This window comes from Brachypodium distachyon, chromosome 5, assembly GCF_000005505.3.
Source record: "Brachypodium distachyon strain Bd21 chromosome 5, Brachypodium_distachyon_v3.0, whole genome shotgun sequence".
NCBI classification, from domain to species: Eukaryota; Viridiplantae; Streptophyta; class Magnoliopsida; order Poales; family Poaceae; genus Brachypodium; species Brachypodium distachyon.
The window spans coordinates 22,671,010-22,698,492 of NC_016135.3; the positions used below are offsets into that span (position 1 = coordinate 22,671,010).

Here is a 27,483-nt window from a genome sequence, read left to right on the forward strand (position 1 = left end):
ACAATGCAACTAATAAAACATCTAGTGCATAGTAAAATAATAGGTGAATGATCAAAGTGAACTTGCCTTTGTCACAGTAGTTTGAGTTCAAACACTCATCACCCTCGCAAGGTTCGCTCTCCAAGAAAACTATACGATCAAACAAACATACACATACATAAACACACAACACCAACAAGGAAGATATATGCCAGGGTGCAATGCAAAACATGTGACATGATTGGGTTTATTTTATTTGGGTGTTCAACTGGTCCTAAGCATTGGTACTTAAAAGCAATGCATTAGGGTTTTAAACAAAAGGCAAAAACAATTGATTAAAATCCTAAATTACAGTTTTATTGGCATCAGCCAAATAATTTAATTCAAAATATTTATTTCTTTGTCCCAATGGACAGAGGATGATTAAACAAAATTTTAGGCACTGTTTTCAATTAAAAAGGATTTCTAAATAATTAGTTATGAATTAAATGGCATTAAACCATATTCTGTAAATCGACTGTGATTCAAATATTCAAATTTAAATTTACACAGTGCCAAAAGATTCTACAGGTTGAGAGCTTTCCAAAAAGGTAAAGTTTGTCAAATTTGGCCAAAGGGTTTAAAAGTTATGATCATTTTAATTTGTAGGGGCTTTTCTGCAAAAGTGTCATTTCAATTAATCCAGGAAATAATATTAGATTTTCGTTTTTATTAAATAGTGCCACGTGTCGCTCTCTGATTGGTTGATACCGGTTCGCTTTAAAGAATAACAGGATCTAATCTCAGCCGTTGGCCGAGATCCAACGGCCACGGGCATTCGGAGCTCACCTCCGGCGGCAAGGGTTCCGGCGGCGGCGCAGTGCGGGCGCGATGGCGGACGGCTCTCCGGGGGCCTTCGGGCTCGACGAAGACTGGCAGCGTGGGCGGCACGTCGGGGCGGGGGCGGTTGCGAGGTCGGCGCGGCGAGGCGGGGCTCGTGCCGTCGCCTAGGACGATGGGAAGCTCCGGCGAGGGCGGCAGCGCGTCGTCCGGGCGCTACAATGCACCAAAAGAGGGACGGCTCGCGTCAAAAGATGCGCACGGACTCGGGGATCAAGAAAAGTGAGACGGGGACGAGGATGTCTCACCTGCTGGCCGGCGGCGAGCGAGAATGCGGCGGCGGCCGAAGCTTTTCCGACGAGGAATCGCGGCGGCCTGGCAGCGCAATAGGGAGAGAGAGTAGAGGGGAAAGAGAGAGGGTGTGGGAGGAAAGGCACGGGGAGCACGGAGCGGACGGGGCGGCGGTGACGGCGCGCGGATCCGGCGTGGCGAGATGCGCGCACGTGAGGGCCAGCCTGCCCGCTGGGGAAGAAAGTCCCAACAGGTGGGGCCCACCTGTCGGTGGCTCACGCGGGCGCGCGCGGCTGGGGCCGGTCTAGCTCGGGCTGGTTCCGTCGGGACTGGGCCGGTTCGGCCCAAAATGGCCGGGTCGGTCCGATTACTTCTTTCTTTTTTAGCCTTTTCTTTTTTTTTTCTTTTTCCCATTTCTTTGATATCTTTTGATTTTGAACTCAAAATTGATCCAAATAAATTCCAGAAAATTTGTAAAATCATGTTTTATCATGATTCAACTCTTGGGAGTAATTTCCCCTCAAAATAAAATATATAAAAATACATTTCCCTACAAATGCCTTTAGGGCTATAAAACTATTTAAATAAAATAGTTTTTCAACTCCAAATAATTATCCAAAAATTATGGGATAGCTTATTTATGCAAGAAACCCCTTTTATAAATAAACCCTATTGGTTTGAAGATCCAAAGCTCAAATGGGTGTAAACACTAGGGTTTAAAATTGAAATAAAACCTTTTTCAAAGTCTTTTGAGATTCAAATTTGAATTCAAATATGCAATTGTGGCATGATGCTTATGGATACATTGCACATGTAAAAGTTTGAAATTTTTGGGATGTTACATCTACCAAGCTTTCTGGCCTGATCGCGAGTTGCTGAAGGATCTTGGAGCTTTGATGCTGGAATTCCGAAGTGGAGCCGTGTTCAAAGACCTTTTGCGCCCCCAGCTGGTGGAAGGAGCCAAGCTGGCCTTGGTCTTTGTTCGAGCCAAGGTTCCTGACCTCAACCTAAGTCGAGTCGTTGATCCTCCAGTTGAGCTGACTGAGGGCGTTGATGTACAGCCTCTTCTTGACGCAGTCGCCGTGCAGGCTGAGAAGATCATCATCTGGCGGGATGCAAGAAGGTTGTAGCTTGAAGCCTTTTGTAGAGTAGATCGGGTGCGCGACCAGCGCTCCCGATGGGAGTAGCCCCCGAGTCCGGTTGCGACTGTAAGGAGTCGTGACGGGACTCAAATTGTAATTGCTGAGGCTTGCACCTTTGTAATGAAATTCCTTGTTTGCTTGCCATTGAGTCCAGTTTTGACGAATCTTGAGTTGCGAGTCTTGAATGAGGCTTGATGACCGAGGGCTCCCGATGGGAGTAACTCGGGTGCGCGATCAGCGCTCCCGATGGGAGTAGCCCTCGGGTCTGTGCGTAACTGCTTGCAGTTGGGGAGAGACCCAAATTCTTCAGTGTCAGAACTTGCTTGATGAGTCGATTGGGCGTAGCCCCCGAGTGAGGGGTGCGGCCAAGACTATTAGGTGAGTCGATTGGGTGGAGCCCCAGAGTGAGGGGTGCGGCCAAGATTATTAGGTGAGTCGATTGGGCAGAGCCCCCGAGTGAGGGGTGCGGCCAAGACTATTAGGTGAGTCGATTGGGCAGAGCCCCCGAGTGAGGGGTGCGGCCAAGACTATTAGGTGAGTCGATTGGGCGGAGCCCCCGAGTGAGGGGTGCGGCCAAGACTATTAGTTGAGTCGATTGAACAGGGCACCGACGGATCGGGTGCATTCAAGACTGTTAGATGAGTCGACAGGACGCACCCCCGAGTGTTGGGTGTATCCAAGTCTTAGTTGAGTCGATTGAACAGGGTACCGACGGATCGGGTGCGTTCAAGACTGTTAGATGAGTCGACGGGACGCAGCCCCCGATTGTTGGGTGCGTCCAAGTCTTAGTTGAGTCGATTGAACAGGCACCGATGGGTCGGGTGCGTTCAAGACTGTTAGATGAGTCGACGGGATGCAGCCCCCGAGTGTTGGGTGCGTCCAAGTCTTAGTTGAGTCGATTGAACAGGGCACCGACGGATCGGGTGCGTTCAAGACTGTTAGATGAATCGAAGGGATGCAGCCCCCGAGTGTTGGGTGCGTCCAAGTCTTTGTTGAGTCGATTGAACAAGGCACCGACGGATCGGGTGCGTTCAAGAGTGTTAGATGAGTCGACGGGACACAGCCCCCGAGTGTTGGGTGCGTCCAAGTCCACAAACCCATCTCTGAGTAAAGAGGAAAGGTTATTACTTTATTGAGTACCGGAGTACACTTAAAAAGGAAAAAGCATTAAAGCTAAAAAAAAAAGAAAAGGGGTAAAAATTGAGATGAAGCTATAGAGCTCTTAGGCGTAGAAACGCCGCAGTTGTGGAACGTTCCAAGGCCTGTTGTAGGTTACGCCGGTCTTCATATCTTTGAGATAGTATGCGCCACCAGGCACCACTTTCGTGATCACGTAGGGTCCCTCCCCAGGGGACTCAAGTTTATGATGCCCTTTCAGCTTGAGTCGAAGGACCAAGTCGCCTTCAACAAAGGAGCGGGGGCGCAGTCGATGGTTGTGGTAATTGTGCAGGCTCTGCTGGTAGACAGCTGCGCGAGCCAGGGCGATATCACGAGCCTCATCGACTGCATCGAGGGCGTCCTCCATTGGCATGTCGACGTCAGGACCGGAGTAAGCCGTGACTCGAGGTGCGTTGAACCTGACGTCAGAAGGGAGGACGGCCTCGGCGTCGTACACCATGAAGAACGGTGTAAATTTTGTGCAGCCGTTTGGAGGTGTCCGCAAGCTCCATAGGACGGAGGGCAGCTCCTCAACCCAGGCTCCAGCTGCTCAGTACAGGGGAGTCATGAGTCGTTTCTTGATTCTAGTGGTAAGGACGCGGTTGGCCTTTTCGACTTGACCGTTGGTTTTGGGGTGCGACACAGAGGCGTAGTTGAGGTGTATCCCCATCTTCTCACAGAAGTCTTGAAACTCGTTGGAGATGAAGTTGGAGCCATTGTCCGCGATGATGCTGTGCGGAACTCTGAAGCGGAAAACGATCGAGCGGAAGAAAGTAACGGCAGTCGTGCCCGCTTGGTTGGTAACCGGCATAGCCTCGATCCATTTGGAGAATTTGTTGATGGCGACCAGGAGTAGGGTGTGGCCACCCTCCTTCGATTTACGTAGTGGACCCACCATGTCGAGTCCCCACTGGGCGAAAGGCCAGCCCAAGGGGATTATCTTCAGTTCCATGGTGGGCGCGTGCGGTTTGCAGGCGAACATCTGACATGCCTCGCAATGTGTCACAATGTTGGCGGCGTCACGCAGCGCTGTTGGCCAGTAGAATCCGGCTCGGAATGCCTTTGCCGCGATTGCGCGGCTGCTGGCGTGATGTCCACAGGTGCCTTGGTGGACGTCAAGTAATAGCTCACGTCCTTCTTCGGGTACGATGCAACGTTGCACTACGCCGGTGACGCTTCGCTTCTAGAGTTCTCCCTCAATGATGGTAAAGACCGAGCGTCGTACAATGCGACGAGCCTCGGCCACATCATCGGGAAGCTCCTGCCGTGTCATGTACGCTATGAACGGCTGCATCCAGGTTGGCTCGACCATGAGGACCTTGTCCGACTCCTCTTCACCGCTTGCAACCTCTGGGGTGGCTGGTGTTTGTGAGTCGACGAGATCAGGGTCGAGTGCGACTCCTTTGCTCGATGAAGGCTTGGGTTTTGGTGCACCCTTTTCGTTGATGGATCGACTCCAGGAACACTGCTGGCGGGACGAGTGCTCGAGTGGAGCCGAGGTTGGACAAGGGGTCGGCCTCGTCATTACTGGCACGGCCATTATGACGAAGCTCGCAACCTTCAAATTGCGCCTCCAGCGCGTTGTATGCCTCGCGATAGGCGATCATTCTCTCGGAGACAGCGTCGCACATTTTCATTGTTTGCTGAACAACCAGGTAGGAGTCGTCGTAGATCATGAGTCGAGTAGCACCGCAGGCTCTGACCATGCGCATGCCATGTAGAAGCGCTTCGTACTCAGCCTCATTGTTGGAGGGGTTACGAAAATGCATTTGGAGCACATAGCACAGCCGGTCGCCCCTGGGTGAGATTAGGACGATGCCAACGCCAGCTCCTTCGTGCCTCTTAGACCCGTCAAAGTATATCGTCCATGAGCTGGACATGTCAGGCGGACCTAGAGTCTGGGCCTCTGTCCACTCTGCGATAAAGTCAGGGAGGACTTGAGACTTGATGGATTTCCTCCGCTCGTAAGTTATGTTACGAGGGGAGAGCTCGATACCCCATTCGGCGACTCGTCCAGTCGCCTCCGGATTGTTGAGTATATTGGCTAGCGGCGCCTTGCTGACCACCACGATCGGGTGATCGAAGTAGTGCCGGAGCTTACGCGCTGTCATAAAGACGCCGTATGCTAGCTTCTGGTAATGCGGGTAGCGCTGCTTGGTCGGAGATAGGACCTCGCTGAGGTAATAGACAGGACGTTGGACGCCGTGAGTCTTGCCTTCTTCGGGTCGCTCGACGATGATGGCCGTACTGACCACCTGAGTGGTGGCTGCGATGTAAAGCAGTAATTGTTCATCTTCTCGGGGTGCTACGAGCACCGGAGAAGTCGACAACAACTTTTTCAGGTCGGCGAAAGCTGCGCTGATTAGTTATTGACCGATTCATCCCGCGTAGGGTATCGGCATAGATGATGTTGAGGCCACTGCCTCCGTCGATGAATACTTTGTTCATCACGTAGCCACCGATCTGGGCGTCGAGTACCAGAGCAGCATGTCCGGGGGACTCGAGGCGGATGATCTTCTCTAGAGAAGGTGATCTCGGTTTCCGACCAATCGAGGAACTCAGGCATGGCTGGCGGTGCAGTGGCGGCCATGTGCACCTGTCTGCAGATTAGCTTTTGAGCCCGATTGGTCGGCCTTCCTTTCTGGATCATGTTGACGAGAGCGATCGGGTCGGGATACTGTCTGAGTATGACTCGATCGTCGTGGCGACTGCTCTCCCGGTGCGAGTCGCACTCTTCAGGAGGGCAGTCGGTCCGTGGTGTTTGCGCGTCATGGTCAGCAATTTCCACGGAGGATTGAATAGCGTTGCCCTGAGGTTTCGGGTCGTTGCCGTTGCGGCAACTTCCTTGATCAGAGCAGTCGCCAGCGTCGCTAGGGATGGTGCTTCCTGCTGGAGAGGATTGATCTGATCCAGTAGAGACCAGATCAGGGTCCATCTCCCAGACGCCACTGGGACGTGAGAGATCGGATGACGAGAGCAATCTGACCGTAACGTAGGGTCGTAGCTCTTCCAGTAGGGGCGTGATGAGATCCGGGAATTGCAGGATTCCAGTCCCATCGGCCCGTATGCGGTAATCTCCGAACGTGAGATCAGTGCCAGACTGAAGCGAGTCGAAGGCCGCACGTCTGGCTGGCGGGTGAGCGGTGAAGTGGAAGGAGCCGAGAGTCATCGACTCCGCCTGAGTCGATGACTCGCCCGATGAAGATGAGGCCGCTGGAATCGTGGATCCGACACACGTCTTCCCCACGGTCGGCGCTAATGACGAAGGGTTACATTCAACAATGCCCATGTTGATGAGCTTTAGATCAGAGAGAAGACACGTAGCGTGCGTATCGGCGACTCCGTCGGCTAACAAGGACACAAGGGACACGATTTACCCAGGTTCAGGGCCCTCGGAAGATAATACCCCTACGTCTTGCTTGTCTGTTCTTGATATTGATGGCGAGATTACAATCGAGCCGCTGGGGCTATGGTGCGCAGAGTTGATTTGGTGTGGATGGGTGTATGCAAGAGGCTTGCTTGTTGGCTACGGCGTGCTCGTGGGTGTTCGATCCTCTTGGCTCCCCCCTCCTAGTCCTTTATATATGGAGGAGTCTAGGTCTCAGGGAGAGTCCAAGCCCACTACAATGGTAAGATATGCCAAGTTTAAAGCTTTCTTATCTCGAGTCGTCGAGATTGGCATGTTGACTCCAGGAGTTTTAGTGGTCCACCTCATGGACCCTGTGGTGTGCCATGACGGGTATCTTCGAGTTGAGTACGTGATTAGTCGTAACCACGTCAACAGTGCCCCTAGCTGTCAGGCTAGACTGCGCCCAGGTCATTTCAATTGACCAAGGGTGACTCTCCATATTACAAGGTACGTCACCGGTGATGATTTTCACCCAGCATTACTTCTTCGACTCGACAATCGATTCTATTATCTGTTCACACAGCACTTCGACTCATGATTGAGTCAATTGACTCTTGAGTCATCACCTTCGACTCCAAGCAGTCGAAGAGCTTGTGCATTTTGTCAAAAAGGGTTGCATCTGTTGCATAAAAACACCCACTATGCCATGTCCATGACATGCGAGTTGATTGTTCACAATCGAAAAAATACCTTTGAGTCATGCCCGCTGCGGTTAAGCACTCAAAGCTACGCTCATTGCGTACAACTGAGTCTCCAGGATCTAATTCTTGAGCCTGAAGTCGCACCAGCTGCGTCACCTCAGTTAATATGCGCTCATTGCGTACTAATAAGCCTTTAGGGTCTTACCCTTGAGCCTAGAGTCACACCAGCTGCGTAACTCTAGTTTATCCATGCTCATTGCATGAAGGTAAGTCACTTCAATGGGCCTGGAGCCGCACCAGCTGCGCAACTACAGTTTATCCATGCTCATTGCATGAAGGTAAGCCCCTTCAATGGGCCTGGAGTCACACCAGCTGCGATACTCTAGTTTATCCGTGCTCATTGCATGAAGATAAGACCCATGGATCATGTACTGGGCCTAGAACCGCACCAGCTGCGTTGTTCTAGTAATCCACATTCATTATGTGAAGATAAGACCTGTTATCAGGCCTGGATGCGCATCAACTGTGTTAATCTAGAAAGCTTCGACTCAGGGAACACTCCCTATCCACACTCATTGTGTGAAGATAAGACTTATTATCAAGCCTAGATACGCATCAACTGCGTTTATCTAGAAAGTTTCGACTTGAGAATCATTTCCTACATACCACGCTCATCGTGTGAAGATAAGTCCTATTACTAGGCCTGGTTATGCATCAACTGCACATTATCCAGTAAATACCCTCTACGGGACTTCTCCGTCATTCACGTTCATAACGTGGCGACTCATAGGTTCTCTGTTGAGCCAAGGAAACGCACCAGCTGCGTGCCCAATTATGCTCACAGCATTAAAATCATGATTCCTCACATACGAGTCGAGTACGTGAAACGTGAAAACTGGAATTCGACTTCGTAAGACCCCATGGGCTGAGTCGAAACTCGCCAGGTCCGAGTCCGGGGACTCGAGCTTGAAGGAGCTAATTTAGCCTTTTCCCTAGTGCAATTGGCTGGATTCGACTCAACGAGAATTCCAGGCATATTATGCATTATCCCTATGACTCAAGCTTCAATCAAGGATTCAGTGCACTTCTGAATCAGTAGCTTCTCAGCTATTCATTGGTTTCTCAGCTGCCTATCGTCACATATAGTGATATAACTCAAGGCTCAAGCACTCTTTACGAGTCAGTCCTTCATCATTTGAAGTACACGCATCAACTCGACGCACTACCGAGTCAACAAGTCCATCAGCTGCAACCGGCTCGACTCAAGATGGATGGAATCTTTATGAAGTCCCTACTCAAGTCTACGACTCAACTAGGCACTTGGGGCCTACTGACGTGGTTATGACTAATCACGTACTCAACTCAAGGATACCCATCATGGCCCACCACGGGGTCCATGAGGTGAACGACTACAACTCCTGGAGTCAACATGCCATTCTCGACGACTGGAGATAAGGAAGCTTTAAACATAGCATATCTCATCATTGTAATGGGCTTGGACTCTCCCTGAGACCTAGACTCCTGCATACATAAAGGACCAGGAGGGCGGAGCCAAGAACAACGAACGACGAACACACCCATACACTCTCTGCCAGATCTACTCTGCGCACCATAGCCCCAACGGCTCCATTGTAATCTCTCCATCGATATCAAGATCAGACAAGCAGGACGTAAGGATATTACCTTTCGAGGGCCCTGAACCTGGGTAAAATCGTGTCCCCTGTGTCCTTGTTAGCCGACGGAGTTGCCGATACACATGCTACGTGTCTTCTCCCTGATCTAAAGCTCATCAACATGGGCATTGTCAAAGGTGACCCTTCGTCAGCGAAGAAAGCGAGAGGGAGGCGAATGGGCAGAGGGAAACAAAGGAGAAGTTCATGGGGCCCAGCGCGAGTCACGATGCGGCGGCCCGCAGAGGAGAGGGAGGCGGTGGTGCGCACGGGAAGAAAGCAAGAGGGAGGTGAACAGGGCAGAGAGAGATGAAGGAGGAAGTTGGTGGCCCCCCACTCGCGATTCGTGACGGGGCTTCGACCACCCGTGGCAGAGCTACGCGTAAGAGGTTTTCCATATAATATAATACACTTGCATGAAATTGTGATATTATCAATGTTTTGATGCGTCGATTCGTAGCAACGCACGGAACCTTAGTAGTTATTATGATTTGTAACTACATGTGTTTACAATCAACAATTTGATTGCACAGAAGAAAGGGAAAAATAAGTTCATGAATGCAATGCAGTCAAAGCTTAAGACTATATTAGTTGAGATAATCACTAGCATTAGTTAAGGGCGCGGCAAAGCTCGCATATCCAGCTAGTGATAATTGGTCTGCCAACTCGTCGCGTACGCTCAGCTTGCCCCTGTATAATCAATTGCCCACCAACTGAGGGTCCTATTATCAAATTCTCAAACAATTTCTAGCTTTGGTGGCAAAGAAGGAAGGCCGCAGCGCGAGGCCAGCCGTGGTGACAAGGCTACCAGCAGCGAGGATCTTGCTACGTGGCGAAAGCCATTCCAAGAAACCATTTTTATGGATATGTCATACCGGGATTTTTCAGTTTCACGCTGCATATGGCAGGTATTCTTAGCTGAGCCATATAACTAGCAACTCGCTTATATCCACCAGAATAAAACAGTTGCTTTCAAGAATAAAAGCAGCAAGACAAAATAACATTTGGCATCACGAAATGTTTTTGTATAGCACGACGACTAATTAGTCAAACAATAATACTTCACACAACATAACTTAGTCGTTACACAAATAGTGGGACATCTTACATAGCTAGGTGGTCGACATACAGCTGCTTCAACATTTTAACAAACCACCATAGCAGTCCATAAAATTCACTCCTGGCCAACATATCCCTCTATTGAAACATCCATCTTGTCCCAGACAAGGCCAGACCAAGCAACACTAATCTCCAACCTAGAGTCGCCAATGACACAAGTAGCCAGACTGATGTTGCAATGTTTGGGAGTGAAGTAGACATGAGCTTGGGCACCAATACTACCAGACAGCGAGTAGGCTTGTACCACAACTTTCAGACTTTCTTGTAACTTTACCGAAACAACATGCCTTGATGGATTAAGGTAACCATTTGATCCTACATGCATTTTCTCACCATAAGAATCAAGCAACACAACTTGCCTAGATTTGCCTTGGCTATCAATGGCTCCATCTTCCTTATGTGATGATGAGGAGCAAACAACTCGACTTCCAAATTCAAAAGGCCATACCCCTTCAACAACATGAACACCCAAGATAGTGCCTTGGACCGTTGTCTCAACTAGCTCAAGGCTCATCTCTGCTGTGCAAAGGCGGTCGTGGAAGAAAGTGGTACAACCAATACCGAAGTAATGCAACATATGACTGATCAATACAGTCCCGTCCTCTGTCCCATCCTTTATTTTTAGTTCGAATTCAAAATCAACAGGGTCAAAAGCCACTATTGCACGAGATGGGCCAGTCAAGCACAAAAAAGGATCCTGCAAGCATCATTATACTTGATTGCAACGAACAAAAGAACACAGATGCAAGAAAAACAAAAGAAAAATAAACAGAAAATTGTACATACCTCTAGGGTGAGTTTTTGACATTTAGCCTTTGGCCGGCAGAACAGAAGATTGCGGTTGCGATCAACAGTGTCTCGGGCAGCAACCACACCATACACATAGAGTGGCCAGTTCAAGTTGCCTCTTATTTCAACAATTTTGATGGAGTAGATCTGCAAGGCAACCCCAGTGACAGAAGACGATGGGATACGTCCAGGTGTGCAGTGTGTAAAGTGCATAGGACTCAATGTGGCTGCAGAGCAAAGCAAAGCATATACCATTAGAATGACCTGAATTACGAAATAAGGCAAATTAAACCTGTCCTCTTCCGTTCCGTTATACAAGGAGGAGGGGAGTGATCTGCTTGCATTGCTTAACACTAATTACTAAATAAGGCAAACCAGAACCATTCTCTTCCTTTCCCTAATATGAGGAAGCATTGATCTGCTTGAGTCATGCATTGAGAGAAGGAAGCAAACTGAATAAAACAAATTAAGTTAAGCAAAATAATCAGCATGCATGCTTACTTGTATCTACGAAGCCACCACACCGCCCAAACTTGCTGCCCCATGTAGATTCCCAGGCAACACGCAGATCAGCAAAAGTTTTCTCATCCACTTCAGTCTCCTCCTCCTCCTCCTCCTCATCATCATCATCATCATCATCATCATCAACTATGAACTCATAACTGGCAGGAAGTTTTATGTAATCTTTAGAGATCTGCATGAATTGGGACTCAACCAGCTCGGTTATGAATTCAGTCTCCTCCTTATCACCCCCTTCGGTAACTTCCACGAAATCCTTGGTGATCCGCATTAACTTCGATGTCACTTCAACCAACTGGTTTGCCTTGTACAAGGAGATGGGAACGCTGACTTCCCTCATAATATATGGCACAGAAAGCATCTGGTACCCCAACTCCTCCAGGTCATGCAAGATAGAATTGATGCAGTTCCTGAGCTCTTCCTCTTCCCAAACACCCAAGGGCAAATATACCTGCTCCAAGTTGGACACAGATTTGGAGGCTGGTTTGATTTTGCTCGAGGCCATCCCCCTCTGGACAGACACCTCGGACATCAGCTCGGAGATTGAACTGACTTGGGAGCTCATACTCTGCTTCTCGAAACTACTACAAGAGTTAGACGGATCTATGCTCCCCTGGTCGGCCAAATACTCCTTTCCACTGACATGCCTACTTATCAAAGTCGGATTCTCAATCAGATATTTCCGGGCCTTCTCAATAATTCCATCGATCTCCGCCGACCTCACATTTCCCTGCTCCTTCTCTTTCAGATATTTCAGGGCCCTCTCCCTCTTTTTAGCGATCTTCTCCGATCTCTCCTTTCGAGCGATAGCAATCCCCGCCAATCTCTTATTTTCAGCGATCTTCGCCAACCTCCGGGACTTGATCTGGCTCTTCAGCAACGTGGTCTCCCTCCTCAACATCTCACGGTGGCGACGAAGAGAGTCGACTAAATCTTTGCGCTCCCGACCCGTGCTCAGGATTTTGTATTGCCCTCCCACCTGCTTTTCGGATCTCTTGATCATCTCCATCTCAAAAGGCGTCAAGCCTTCGATCTGTAGGGGTGGCGACGACGGGACGGGGGGGGACACGGTGGCGACGAAGAGAGTCGTCTAAATCTTTGCGCTCCCGACCCGTGCTCAGGATTTTGTATTGCCCTCCCACCTGCTTTTCGGATCCCTTAATCATCTCCATCTCAAAAGGCGTCAAGCCTTCGATCAGTAGGGGTGGTGACGACGGGACGGGGGTGGGGGGTGGGGGGTGGGGGGGTGCTCGAGGGCGGGCTCGCCGCCTCTATTCGCCGCCGCCGCCGCCGATGCCTTTGCCTGCTCTTACTTGGCTTAGGGTTTCAGATTTGTTGGCCGGCGTGGGTATCACCTCTCACGCATAGGCCGTCCCGGCCCATTGTAGACACGCCGGCTCCGCTCGTATCGGTCAGGAGGAGTTTTCGCACGTTTTGTGCAGTCTACTGTTTTCATCGGGCCGGCCCAATTCAAACTTAAAAGTATGTTTTCATAATTTTTCACTTTTCTTATCTTTTTCGTTTTTCCTTTTGGTCATTCTTCATATTACTTCCTCCGTCCTGTTTTAGGCCGCGTGTTGGTTTTCTCACAGGTACCAAGGCAGTTTGTGTAGACAGCGTTTTGGACTATTTTGTCCTTCAACTTGATCTGCATGCATTTACTCTGAGCTTTGGTTTCTCTGCCAATGAAACGACCTGGCAGTAAAGGCCAACTGGGGTAGTTTGGTCAGTTAGTGGCTAAAAGAGCATGCACGCCTGGAAAAGCTGGACGGAGGGAGTATTATTTTGATTTTTTCATCCTTCCATATATTTCCAGATTTTGAATTAAATTTTCTCTCGGGCTGTTCCATTTGCCGGGTAACATGTCAATTTCATCACCCTGACTGGCTAGTGCCGTACGAGTCTCTAAGGACGTCTCCAAGGCATCCCCATACCCTCCCCATTTGTTCATTTGAGGATACAATGCAACCCAATGAAGACCTCCATTTCTTCAAAATGCGTCCACCTACCTCATTTTTACACCGAACTTGGGGAGAAAATAGGGTGTCCACATTTGTGCAAAAGTTTTTCACTTTTTGATGTGACCTAACGTCGAAGACTCAGAAGAAGGACAAATTGGGGTTCCCATTGGGAAAAATGATATTTTCTCCACCTCTATTTGTCCAACACCTTCCAAATAAACAAATATGGATGACAAATGGGGGGTCACCCTCGGAGATCAGGGCGTGCAAAACCGAACCGAACAAATAGTTCGGTTTTTTTGCGGTTTTCAGTTCGGGTTAGCAAAATATCTAACCGTTGGCTCTTCAGTTAATTCAGTTTAAAACCAAAATTAAATCGGTTAACCGAACAAGACATTTTGTTTGTGTTGGGTTTCAGTACTAGTGGGCGTGTCGGATTAGGGTATGTTTGGTTAGATACCTGAGCTACATGCCTGACAAACTGTTATTCCTGAGAGTAGCATTTGAATTTGATAATTCTTGGCTGGCTAGGCATGGATCAAAATTGTTGTTTGGTTTGGGCTACTCTGAAGCAGGTGCCTAATGGGAAACGTAAATGGATGGAATACGCATTCCATGTTGAGAAAACGTAGATCACTAAAATACGCTTTGCTCATCTCTCTTCTAGTCTCCAAATCTACTCTGTTCCACGAGTTCCCTTTGACCCTCCCGATGTTCTTCTGAATTTCCTAATCTGGTTCTCCTAATAGAACCACAAGCACACCTGGTCTCCAATTGAAGCTACAGCAACCCGTAATAAACCATGACCACATAAGATCGAGATCCAGATATGAAAAAATTAAAAAGAGCAGCTCCAAATTTTCATTGTGATTGCAATTGTTGTGCCGACCTTGACCATGGCGAGTTGCCGACGCATCATACTAAGTCACAGCAGCATGTGCTTCAAATTTTAGTTACCAATTTGGTCAGGTGCCGACGGCAGGAGCAGCAGCACGACATCGTCGTGGTTGGCGGCGGCGGGAGCACCGGCACCACGTTGTGTAGGTTGACGGTGGCGGCTGGGGCATGGCATCAAGGTGGTCAGCGAATGATGGAGTGGGCCGATGTTCTCTCTGGCGGTGCAGAATCAATGAACAAGAGAAAAAAATGGAAGCTCACACTCCACGAACAATGGTGTAACATCCCAAAAATTCAAACTCTTTCATTTGCATTGCATTCATGAGCATCATGCCACATTTGCATGTTTGAATCAAAATTTGAATTTTAAAAGGCTTTAAAAAGGTTTTATTTCATTTTAAAACCCTAGTATTTCACCCCTTTGAGCTTTGGATTTTAAACAAATAGGGTTTATCTATAAAAAGGGGTTTATTGCATAAAAGAGCTATCCCATAATTTTTCAGATTTAATTTGGAGTTGAAAAACTATTTTATTTAAATAGTTATAAAGCCCTAAAGGCATTTATAGGGCAAATGTATTTTTATATATTTTATTTGGAAGGGAAATGAGTCCCGAAGGTTGAATCATATTATAATATGATTTTCCAAATTTTCTGGAATTTATTTGAATCAATTTGGAGTTCAAATTCAAAAGATATCAAAGAAATCAGAAAAAAAAGGGAAAAAGAAAAAGGAAAAGAAAACCGGACCGGCCCCGCCAAATGGGCCGAACCGGCCCCATCCCGCCTGAGCCGCTGAGCCTAACCGGCCCCGGCAGCGCGCCCGCGCCCGAGCAACTGACGCGCGGGGCCCACGCGTCAGGGTCGTCTTCCCCGAAGGAAATCGTGCCCGTCACGCCGCCGCGTCCGCGCCGCCGATCCCGCGCGCCATGCCCGCCGCGCCGTCTGCTCCATGCTCCCCGCGACTTGTTGCCCGCATCATTATAAAGCCCGACGCCTCCTCTCTCATTTCCCCGTCCCCTCTTCTTCGATTACGCGCCCACGCTGCCCTAATTCTTCGTCGTCGCTCGCCACTGTCCGCCGCCATCCCGAGCTCACTGCCGACCGCTCAGTACGTCATGGTCGACGCAACCTCGTCTCTCCCTCTCCTCTCTTCCTTGCGGTCAATCTGACGCGCTTTGCTTCGTTTTTGGTGCACCGTGGCCCGTCGCCCGTCGCCGCCCGAAGCTCCGCCGCCGGCCGCCGCCTCTCTGTCGTCCGAGGCGTGGACTCCGACCTCCTCGACCCTCACGGACGCCACCCCCGTCTCCGCCTCGTCACGCCGCGCCCCTCGCACGCTTCCCCGACCCGAAGCCTCGCCGGAAAAGCCTGCCGCTGCGTCCCCACGTCGCCGGAGACCTCGCCGGAAACCTAGCGCCGCCGCCGGTAAGCCCCAAGAATCCTTGTCCATCTGATCTAGATCTACGGCTAGGATTAGATCACTTAACTCACCGAACCGGTACGCGATCTGGATCGTCTGATCCATTTAAGTGAGATCCGACGGCTGTGATTTAATCCCTTCCCGAACCGGTAAGTACGAATCACAACAAGCCACGTGTCCTCTAATAAAATGAAAAACTTAATCCCGGTTTAATTAAATGGCAGTTTTGCAGAACTGCCCTAGAACTTCAAATGGTTATAACTTTTAAACCAATGGGCCAAATTTGACAAATTTTACCTTTCTGGAAAGCTCTCAACCTGTATAATCTTTTCGCACCATTCAAATTCAAATTTGATAAATTGTTTCTGGAGCTATTTACAGAATAGGGTTTAATACCATTTAATTCATAACTAATGATTTAAAAATCATTTTAACTTGAAACCAGTGCCCAAATTTTTTTTTTAATATCCTCTGTTCATTTGGAACAGAGATATAAATTTTTGATTAAATCTTCTTGCTGTTTCTTTTATAAGCTTTAATTTGACTATAATTTGACTTTTCTTTTTGGTTTAGTTTTTATTTAAGCTTTTGACCAGAGAGTTAAAATAAACCAAATCATGTCACATGTTTGCATTGCATCATAGCATACCTTCTTTTGTCGTGATGTGAATTGTGTGTTTATGTATGTATATGCTTGTTTATTTTAGTTTACTCGGGGATCGACTCACTAGCACACACAGTTTCATGATGAAATATCCAGAAACAAAGGTCAAAGTACTTTATTACATCGCATCATCCAAAATTTAATAGTACTTACAACCTTGCATAACCGCTTGGGTCAACATAATAGATAGAGTTTCAAGAAAACAAAATATTGTTTCACAAACGGCAGCGGAAAAAGGTGGAGCAAATGGGCTACAACTACTCCCAAAGGAGAGAGCATGTTGGAATGTAAGCACATGACCCAAAGAACATCGACGAGCACACTCTTCGTCAGATTCACTGCATTATTAATTGCAGCCACTACGTGGTCAATACATTGAATGTATTGGCAAGTTCACCAGAGTTATAAAGGACCTACCAAGTACATGCTTAAATTGGCTACGAGGGGTTTGGCTATTTTCTTAAAAGCATCATTGTTCAATCCTATCATTTTTAAACAAATAGTTTTAATTCTTTTGGACACGGGGTAGAAACACCCATGCTCCTTTTAACATAGGCACATTGATTAGACACATCAATGCTCCTACCCAGTTCAATCCATTCATTTTATTAGGAAATTGGAATGAGTGAGACCTTCCTTACAGCCCCCAAATCTAGTCGCTCATAATTGTCCGTAACCGGGGACACGGCTAAGTACTTAGTTTGACAATCTCGAGAGGTGGTACACTTTACCCACAAGAAATCGACGTGTTAATCCCTTGCTGTCCTCAGGGTAGAGTAGCAACGGCATCGATTACAGGAATTTTCAAAACAAATTCCCCCAAACCACCTGAGGGACGCGTTCCAACCTACACTGCTACATACCGATGTCACCTCGGATCCAGGTTCATATTTCTTACATCCATCCTGGCAGAGCCCATAATACCATGTGGTTGTACTGGAAGCTACTAAACAGGAAAACTAGTCCAGTCTCTGATACCCCAGGTGGCATTCCACATTTGCGACGCAGGCGCTCCCATAGAAATGGCGAGACGACTCATTGAAATGGACCCATAGAAATGGACCTGACGTCGCATACATCTCAAATACTCAAAGCAGCCCACCCAGGACGGTTCATTGAATTACTTCTTTTGCCATACACTAGGAAAACCATACTGTAATTCAATAACATCACATTGTAATAATACCACCCACGTATACTATCATCGCATAGCATTTACTACTACGATGGCAATTGGTGGTGAGGACATTGCAAGGGTATCCTATACTACTAGGAGAATCATAGCTACCATAGGTATAATAATAATCCTAACAATGCAACTAATAAAACTAGTGCATAATAAAATAATAGGTGAATGATCAAAGTGAACTTGCCTTGATAGCAGTTGGTATTCAAACACTCTTCGCAATCACAAAGTTCGCTCTCCGAGAAAACTATACGAAACAAACATACACATACATAAACACACAATTCACATCACGACAAAAGAAGGTATGTTATGATGCAAAGCAAGTATGTGACATTATTTGGTTTATTTTATTTGGGTGATCAACCAGATCATAAATCTGGTCCAAAGTATTAGCAATTAAAATAATTGCATTGGGTTTAAAAACAAATTGCAAAAACTAGGGTTTAAACCCTGATACAAGGTTTTATTTGCATCAGCTAGTCAATTTAATTCCAAATATTTATTTCTCTGTCTCAATGGACAGAGGATAATAAAAAAAATTTGAGCACTGGTTTCAATTAAAAAGGATTTCTAAACAAAAAGATATGATTTAAATGGCATAAAAGCCTTTCTGTAAATTGACTGTGGTTAATTTATTCAAATTTGAATTTAAACAGTGCCAAAAGATTCTACAGGTCAAGAGCTTTCCAGAAAGGTAAAATTTGTCAAATTTGGCCAAAGGGTTTAAAAGTTATGATCATTTGAAGTTCTAGGAGCTTTTCTGCAAAAGTTTCATTTTAATTAATCCGGGAATAAATTTACATTTTTCTTTTTCTATTCAAGTGCCACGTGTCGCTCCCTGATTCGTCGGTACCGGTTCACTTAAAAGAATTAACGGGATCTAATCTTAACTGTTTATGAAGAATGCACGGCTGAGATTGAACATGGCTTACCGGCGGCGGCACTAGGGTTCCGGCGAGGTCTCCAGCGACGTGGGGACGCGGCGGCGGGCGTTTCCAGCGAGGTCTCGTGTCGGGGAAGTGCGCGGGAGGCGCGGCTTGGCGAGGCGGAGACGTTGGCAGCGTCGGTGAGGCTCGGGGAGGTCGGAGTCATCGCCTAGGACGACGAGCGTGGTGCGGACGGCGGCGGAGCTTCGGGCGGCAACGGCGACGGGCGTACGGTCGGCGGCGAGCTCGGGACGGCGGCGGCAGAGGCGAACGGCGGCGAGAAATTAGGGCGGCGTGGGCGCGTAATTGACGAACGGGAAAGGGGGGAAACTATGCGCAAGGCTCGAGCTTTATACTGACGTGGAAGGCAAGCGGCGGGCGGCACGGGATGGGACGGGGCGGCGTCGCCGGCGCGACGCGCGCGCGCGGTAGTTACGCGCATGATGCGCGGGGCTTCCCCTGCGGGGAAGACGACCCCGACAGGTAGGGCCCACCTGTCGGTGGCTCGTGCGGGCGCGCGCGCTGCGGGCCGGCTCGGTCCGGTTCGGGCGCGGCCGAAGCTGGGCCGGTTCGGCCCATTTGGCCTGGCCGGTCCGGTTTTCCCTTTTGTTTCTTTTCCTTTTTTTCCCTTTTTCTAAATTCTTTGATATCTTTTGATTTTGAACTCCAAATTGATCCAAATAAATTCCAGAAAATTTGTAAAATCATGTTTTATCATGATTCAACTTTTGGGAGTAATTTCCCTTCAAAATAAAATATATAAAAATACCTTTGCCCTATAAATGCTTTTAGGGCTATATAACTATTTAAATAAAATAGTTTTTCAACTCCAAATAAATATCCAAAAATTATGGAGTAGCTTATTATGCAATAAACCCCATTTATAGATAAACCCTATTGGTTTTAAGATCCAAAGCTCAAATCGGTTAAACCCTAGGGTTTAAAATGAAATAAAAACCTTTTGAAAGCCTTTTGAGATTCAAATTTGAATTCAAATATGCAATTGTGGCATGATGCTCATGGATGCAATGCATATGAAAGAGTGTGGATTTTTGGGATGTTACAGACCTAACCCCCTTAAGATGAATCTCGTCCTCGAGATTCGGTTTGGCTAGCAAAGAGGTGCGGGTGGTCTTCTCGAAGATCATCTTCGCATTCGCAAGTGGCTTCCTCTTCAATATGATGGTCCCACTGAACTTTGCAGATTCTGATAGTCTTGGATCGCGTATGCCTCTCCGCTGTATCCAAGATTCTGATCGGTTTCTCCTGATAGGTGAGGTCACTCTGCAGTTGGACTTCCTCGAGTGGAATTGTATCTCTCAGGGGTGTGTCGGCCATCTCGGGATGACACTTCTTCAGTTGCGATACATGGAAGACATTGTGGACATTCGACAGTGCTTCCGGTAAATCCAACTTGTAGGCTACTTCTCCTTGGCGTGACAAAATCTTGAAGGGTCCAATAAATCGGGGTGCTAGCTTTCCTTTTATTCCAAATCTCTTTACTCTGCGTATCGGCGGAACTCTAAGATACGCTCTACCTTCAATCTCGTAGGTAACCTCCCTATGTTTGGAGTCTGCATAGCTCTTCTGTCTTGATTGAGATACTTTCAGCCTGTCTCGGATCAGTCCAACCTTTTCTTCCGCATCCTTTATCATATCGGGACCGAACAGGCTACGGTCTCCTACACCATCCCATAACAACGGTGTTCTGCTCTTCCTTCCATACAAAGCTTCAAACGGTGACATTCCTATGCTGGCTTGGAAGCTGTTGTTGTATGAAAATTCTGCATACGGCAGGTTGTCATCCCAACTGGATCCATATTCTAGAGCCCAGGCTCTCAACATATCCTCGAGGATTTGATTTACTCTCTCGATCTGTCCATCCGTTTGCAGATGAAACGCTGTACTGAATTCCAGTCTCGTTCCTAGATAATCATGTAGCCGTCCCCAAAATGTTGAGGTAAATTGAATACCTCTGTCTGAAACTATTTCCTGGATACTCCGTGTAAACACACTATTCTAAACATATAGCGCTTCGCTAACTGAGCACTAGTGTATGTGGTCTTTACCGGTATAAAGTGGGCAACCTTGGTCAAACGGTCAACCACTATCCATATGAAATCATATCCTGATCTGGTCCTTGGTAAACCGGTGATAAAGTCCATGCCTACTTTATGCCACTTCCAGTCTGGTATTGGCAGTGGTCTTATCAATCCTGCTGGTTTCTGGTGTTCTGCCTTAACTCTGCTGCACACATCGCACAAGGCCATGAATTCTGCGATGTCTCGCTTCAATCCAGACCACCAAAACGTCTCCTTGAGGTCCATGTACATCTTCGTGTTTCCAGGGTGGATTGAGTACGGTGAGTCGTGGGCTTCTTGCAGTATCAACTTCCTGATTTCCGGATCCTGCGGTACGCAAATGCGTTTTCTGAACCATATGGTACCCTGGTCGTCTTCTCGAAAATCCTTGGCCTTTCCGATAACCATATTCTCTTTTATTTCCTTTATTTCCGAGTCGCCCTTCTGTGCTTCTCTAATCTTATCCAGCAACATGGGCTGTACTTCCAAAGTAGCTAAATAACCTTCCGGTACTATTTCCAGTCTGAGGTCTTTGAACTGTTCGCACAATTCTGGCGGTAATTCCCTAGCTGCCAGTCCATTCAAATAGCCCTTGCGGCTCAAAGCATCGGCTACCACGTTAGCCTTGCCTAGATGGTATTGTAAGTTCAGATTATAATCTTTTATCAGCTCTAGCCATCTTCTCTCCCTCAGATTCAACTCCTTCTGAGTGAATATGTACTTCAGGCTCTTATGATCAGTAAACAACTCACAGTGTTTCCCCATTAGGTAGTGTCTCCAGGTCTTTAAGGCGTGCACTACCTAGGCTAATTCCAAATCATGAGTGGGGTAGTTGCCTTCATGGCTTTTCAGTTGTCGCGAAGCATACGCTACAACTCTTCCTCCTGCATTAAGACTCCTCCCAATTCTTGACGTGAGGCGTCACAGTATATTTGAAAATCCTCTTGCAGGTCAGGCAAAACAAGGATGGGTGCAGACACTAGTCTTTTCTTCAATTCCTGGAAGCTCTCTTCACATTTCTCATTCCAGACAAACTTCTTCTCCTTCTTTAAGAGCTCAGTCATGGGTTTTGCTATTTTGGAGAAATTCTCAATGAACCTCCGGTAGTAACCAGCAAGTCCAAGGAAACTGCGGACTTCTCTGAAGTTCTTCGGTGCCTCCCATTCTGTAACTGCTACAACCTTAGCTGGATCAATAGCTACTCCGGCTCCTGACACTATGTGTCAAAGGAAACTAACTTCTGACAGTCAAAAGTCGCACTTGCTGAATTTGGCGTACAGCTTGTGCGCTCTCAGCTGCTCCAATGTGAGACCCCGAGACTGATTTTATGCAATTTAGCCCCAAATGCTAACTCGCGCATAAAACAAGTCCCAGTGCCTCTCTATGATGAACACTTCACCACATACACACAATGTGTTCACCACAGGTTGGAACAACAAAGATATCATTGCATCACCTTAAGACACAAGAATTAAGTCAAGCTCATACATGGAGCAAAATACCAAGTTATTACATCTCGCGGACACATGTCCACAATCATCATTACACCGGCGGAAGCAAATTAGGCCCGAGTACGGACAAATTACAATTATTGCCTAAGAGGCTGAAACTGAAAAGGAGAGCCGCCACAAGTTCACAGAACCCTGGTCTGGAATCTTCTGGCTACACGTCGAAGCTGTAGTCGTCGAACTCCATGAAGTAACCACTCACCTGTTCCTCCGGAAACTCTAGAGATAACAACGTTGCAAAGCAACTGAGTACAAAGTACTCGCAAGACTTACGGGAGATCTAAACTACAATGCAACAAGTCTCAAAGGATGGATAATACGGTGGGGTCATGCAGTAGCAATATATCTGGAGACACACGCTAAGGACATCGTCTAAGTAGAGGATGAGAAGCGTCTACCAAGTGAAGTGATAACCTATGAACTAACACCAAACAAACACAACCCCTTATCACCCCCTCAACCCCTTGTGAGGAAATGATCCAAAGGTACTCACACTTAAGCAGTTTTAGCATATCCATGATTAAGGCTAATTACTACTCAAGTTTAGGAGATTAAGTTAATTAATTGGTATGAGTTCTCTATAATCAAGTAATGACCAACCAAGTTGAAGCGATCCTCCCCCTTACTAGGGTTCGATCTCTGTGTTTACTGTGCTAGTCCCTGGATCGACTCACTAGCACACACAGTTTCATGATGAAATATACAGAAGCAAAGGTCAAAAGTATTTTATTACATCGCATCATCCAGAATTTAAATAGTACTTACAACCTCGCATGACCTCTTGGGCCAGCATAAAACAAATACTGTTTCATCATCATAAAACAATGTTTCCAAACTGCAGCGGAAAAGGGTAGAACAAAAGGGCCTCAACTACTCCAAGGTGAGAGCATGTTGGAATGTAAGCACATGACCCACGACAAAACGACGAACCTCACTCATCGTCGGATCCACCTGCGTGGTTAATTGCAGCCACTACGTGGTCAATACATTGAATGTATTGGCAAGTTCACTAGAGTTATAAAGGACCTACCAAGTACATGCATAGTTTGGCTAGGAGGGGTTTGGCTATTTGCATAAAAGCATCATTGTTCAATCCTATCATTTTTAAACAAATAGTTTTGAATTCTATTGGACACGGGGTAGAAACACCCATGCTCCTATTAACCTAGACACATTGAGTAGAAACATCAATGCTCCTACCCAGTTCAAACCATTCATTTTATTAGGAAATTGGAATGAGTGAGACCTTCCTTACAGCCCCAATATCTAGTTACTCATAATTGTCCGTAACCGGGGACACGGCTAAGTACTTAGTTTGACAATCTCGAGAGGTGGTACACTTTACCCACAAGAAATCGACGTGTTAATCCCTTGCTGTCCTCAGGGTAGAGTAGCAACGGCATCGATTACAGGAATTTTCAAAACAAATTCCCCCAAACCACCTGAGGGACGCGTTCCAACCTACACTGCTGCATACCGATGTCACCTCAGATCCAGGTTCATATTTCTTACATCCATCCTGGCAGAGCCCATAATACCATGTGGTTGTACTGAAAGCTACTAAACAGGAAACTAGTCCGGTCTCTGGTTACCCCAGGTGGCATTCCTCGGTTGCAACGCAGGCGCTCCCATAGAAATGGCGAGACGACTCATTGAAATGGACCCATAGAAATGGACCTGACGTCGCATACATCTCCACTTCCTCAAAGCAGCCCACCCAGGACGGTTCATTGAATTACTTGTTTTGCCATACACTAGGAAAACCATATTTGTAATTCAATAGTATCACATTGTAATGATACCGCCCTCGTTTATTATCATAGCATAGCATTTTACTACTATAATGGCAATTGGTGGTAAGGACAAGGCAGGGGTGTCCTATACTACTAGGAGGAATCATAGCTAGCATACATACAATAATAGTCCTAACAATGCAACTAATAAAATCTAGTGCATAATAAAGTAATAGGTGAATGATCGAAGTGAACTTGCCTTGATAATAGTTGGTATTCAAACACTCTTCGCAATCACACAGTTCGCTTTCCGAGAAAACTAATCAAATACAAACATTGCATACATAAACACACAATACAATCAAGAGTAAAAATGTATGCCATGATGCAATGTAAAACATGTGATATGGGCTTGGTTTATTTTATTTGGGTGATCTACTGATCCTAAGCATTGATAATTAAGGACATGTAATTAGCGTTTTAAACAATTAGCAAAGGCTAGGGTTTTAAACCCTAAAATAAGGTTTTATTTGCATCAGCCAAATAAATTAATTCAAAATATTTTTTTCTCTGTCCCATTGGACAGAGTATAATAAAATAAAATTTTGGGCACTGGTTTCATTCAAAAAGGACTTCTGAATAATTAGTTATGATTTAATTGGATTAAACCTTATTCTTTAATTTGAATGTGATTCAAAAATTCAAATTTGAAATTGGACAGTGCCAAAAGATTCTACATTTCCTAAGGATTCCAAAAAGGTGTGGATATTTAAAATTGGCCAAACAGATTTAAAGATATGATCCTTTGAAGTTGCAGGGGCTTTTCTGCAAAAATGCCATTTCTAATTATTCCGAGATTAAAAAATTATTCTCGTTTTTATTAAAGCAGTGACACGTGGCGGCTCCTGATTCGTTGGTACCGGTTCGATTAAAAAGAATTAATCCGATCTAATCTACACCGTTGATCAGGATCCAACGGTCGGGATCTCACCTCCGGGAATCTAGGGTTCCGGCGAGGCTTCCAGCGGCGGCGCGACATGGGCGGGCGGCGGCGGGCGTGCTCCGGCGAGGCTGGCAGAGCGGGGAGAACACAGGCGCACGCGGCTCGTTGAGGCGGAGGCGTCGGGGGCGGCGGCAAGGCTCGGGCGCGACGGAAACGGCGCCTAGGAAGACTTGACCGCGACGGCGGGCGGCGGAGCTCCGGCGAGCTTCGAGCGCGGGTCGTCTGGGCGCTGCAGCATGCAAAATGAAGGGGGAAGCACGTCAAAAGATGCGCACGGTCTCGGGGGTCCCGAAAATTGAACCACGGCCGAGGTTGCCTCACCTGGTTGCCGGCGACGAGCGAAGACGCGGCGGCGAGAAATTGCGGCGGCGTGGGCACGTGCGAGCGGGGGCGAGAAGAGGGAAAGAAGAGAGGGGGCTCTAGGCTTTATAAGGACGCGCGCAGCTCGGCGAGCGAAGGTCAGAATCCGCGGCGGAGACGGCGCGGCGGCGAAGAAGGAAGGCGGCGCGGGGAATGCGGCGGCTTTCCATCGTGTTCGAAGACCCTGACGCGTGGGTCCCACGCGTCAGTGGCGGCGGGCGCACGTGCACTCGGCGGGGCCGGTCGGTTCGGTCCGGTTTTCTCCCCTTTTTTTTCTTTTAGCCTTTTTCTTTTCCTGTTTTCCTTATTTCTTTGATAACTTTTGATTTTGAACTCCAAATTGGCCCAAATAAATTTCAGAAAATTGTAAAATTATGTTTTACCATGATACAACTTTTGGGAGTAATTTACCTTCAAAATAAAATATATAAAAATACATTTACCCTATAAATGCCTTTAGGGCTATATAACTATTTAAATAAAATACTTTTTCAACTCCAAATATTTATCCAAAAATTATGGGATAGCTTATTTATGCAATAAACCCTTTTATAGTTAAAATTTATTGGTTTGAAGATCCAAAGTTCAATTGGGTGTAAACCCTAGGGTTTAAATTGAAATAAAATCTTTCCAAAGCCTTTTGAGATTCAAAATTGAATTCAAATGTGCAATTGTGGTATGATGCTCATGGATGCAATGCACATGTAAAAATTTGAAATTTTGGGATGTTACACAAGTCGTCCATGACCGCGGACACGGCTTTCCGAAAGGTTTATCCCTGCAGGGTGTGCCAATTTACCCATACATGTTTGTCCAACCCTTGTTGCCACTCGAGTAGGAACACACAAAGACGTGTGTCGGCAAGATTGGGTGACACGACGTTTCCAAGCCCCACAACTAATCCAGGGGACCAACCCAACTGAGTCTAATCCGAAACGAGAGCCCGGCCGAAGCGTCGTACGGACTCAAGAGTTGCGGGAACAGCTGGTAGTGGTTCAGTGTCCGCAGAATAAGCACTCCAGACGTGTGCCGCAGTCCTATATGTATGCAAAGTACCAACAAGTCTCCAACACAATACCAGTGTATATGCGATATGCCAAATGGAACGCCCGAACTATGTGGCCCTTGGAAGAGCTATGAATCGAGTACTAAACCGAGGGGGAACCCATATATTCTCCCAAGAGCGGTTAGCGCGAAGTTTCTTGGGTTGGCAAAAACGAGAACTCAGTCCTTAGGTCGGCGCCAATGGAACAAAACACCAATGCGTTAGCACGGCCTCCCATCGTTGTTTTGTGCAGGTAATAGCATGTCACAGTTTAATAATTGTAGTTGAATACAGAAAAGTAGCATGTGGGTGTAGCAGTTGTATAACCCCAAGCAAGACACTAGACTAGCAAGCTAAGCAAACTTCTAATTACCAAATAGGGCAAGAACAAGACAACAGCCATTTGAGTAGAGCTGACTAAAGCTATGCAGTCTTAGAGGCATCATGACAAGAACCGAGAACGTAACTTAATGCAAGAATGAGAGAGAGGCATTGGTATAATCAACATGTTCAAGGAATGGCTGCTTGCGTGGATTCTCGGTCGCGGGGCACCGAGAGAGGGGATCCGAAGTAGTGTAGGAACCCGGATCGTCGACGGAGTAAGTTGGAGTCGCTATCGTAAAGATCCAAATCACACGATACGCGAATAAGCAACAATTCAGAGGTGCAATGCACAATACAACATGAGATGGCATGTGACAGCATGATACGACCATACGCAAGTGAAAAGATTCCATTTAGCAACAAAATTAACTAGTAGGTGATTAGATCATGGAAAACAGCAGCTTTAAAATACACAAATGGCCTAACCAAGTCTGCTAGTGTGTTCTACAAGTTACAGGGATCAACTTTGATGTTTACACTAACCACAGAAGAGTTACCAATTTTAAACTAGAGACTAAACAAGTTCATACGTTTGAATTTCAAATCTGGGACAGATTTTAAATTTGAAACCTCAAAATGTAATTCTAATTGCATAGTTAAAATCCTTGCATTTTTCTGATTCCAAAACATATAGACTTTGTATTATTTGGACCTAGAATGAATATTCTACAATTAAAACAAGATCAAAGCATTTTCTGGGATTTTATAAAAGAAAACAAACAGGCAAAATAACCTACACCGAAGGGGAGTTAGCCACGGTCACTGACAAGCGAGGCCT

At 46.9% G+C, this 27,483-nt stretch overlaps 1 protein-coding gene across 1 annotated transcript; it reads right to left on the bottom strand.

The window, feature by feature from the left end:
• Positions 1 to 10,112: 10,112 nt before the first annotated feature.
• On the bottom strand, positions 10,113 to 12,887 carry LOC100823959. The gene is made up of 3 exons (XM_003581524.3): positions 11,519 to 12,887; positions 11,015 to 11,244; positions 10,113 to 10,925 (listed from the first exon to the last, which is right to left on the bottom strand). Exons 1-3 carry the CDS (start codon positions 12,543 to 12,545, stop codon positions 10,284 to 10,286), a joined length of 1,899 nt encoding a protein of 632 aa, XP_003581572.1. The 5' UTR covers positions 12,546 to 12,887; the 3' UTR covers positions 10,113 to 10,283.
• Between the last annotated feature and the right edge of the window lie 14,596 nt (positions 12,888 to 27,483).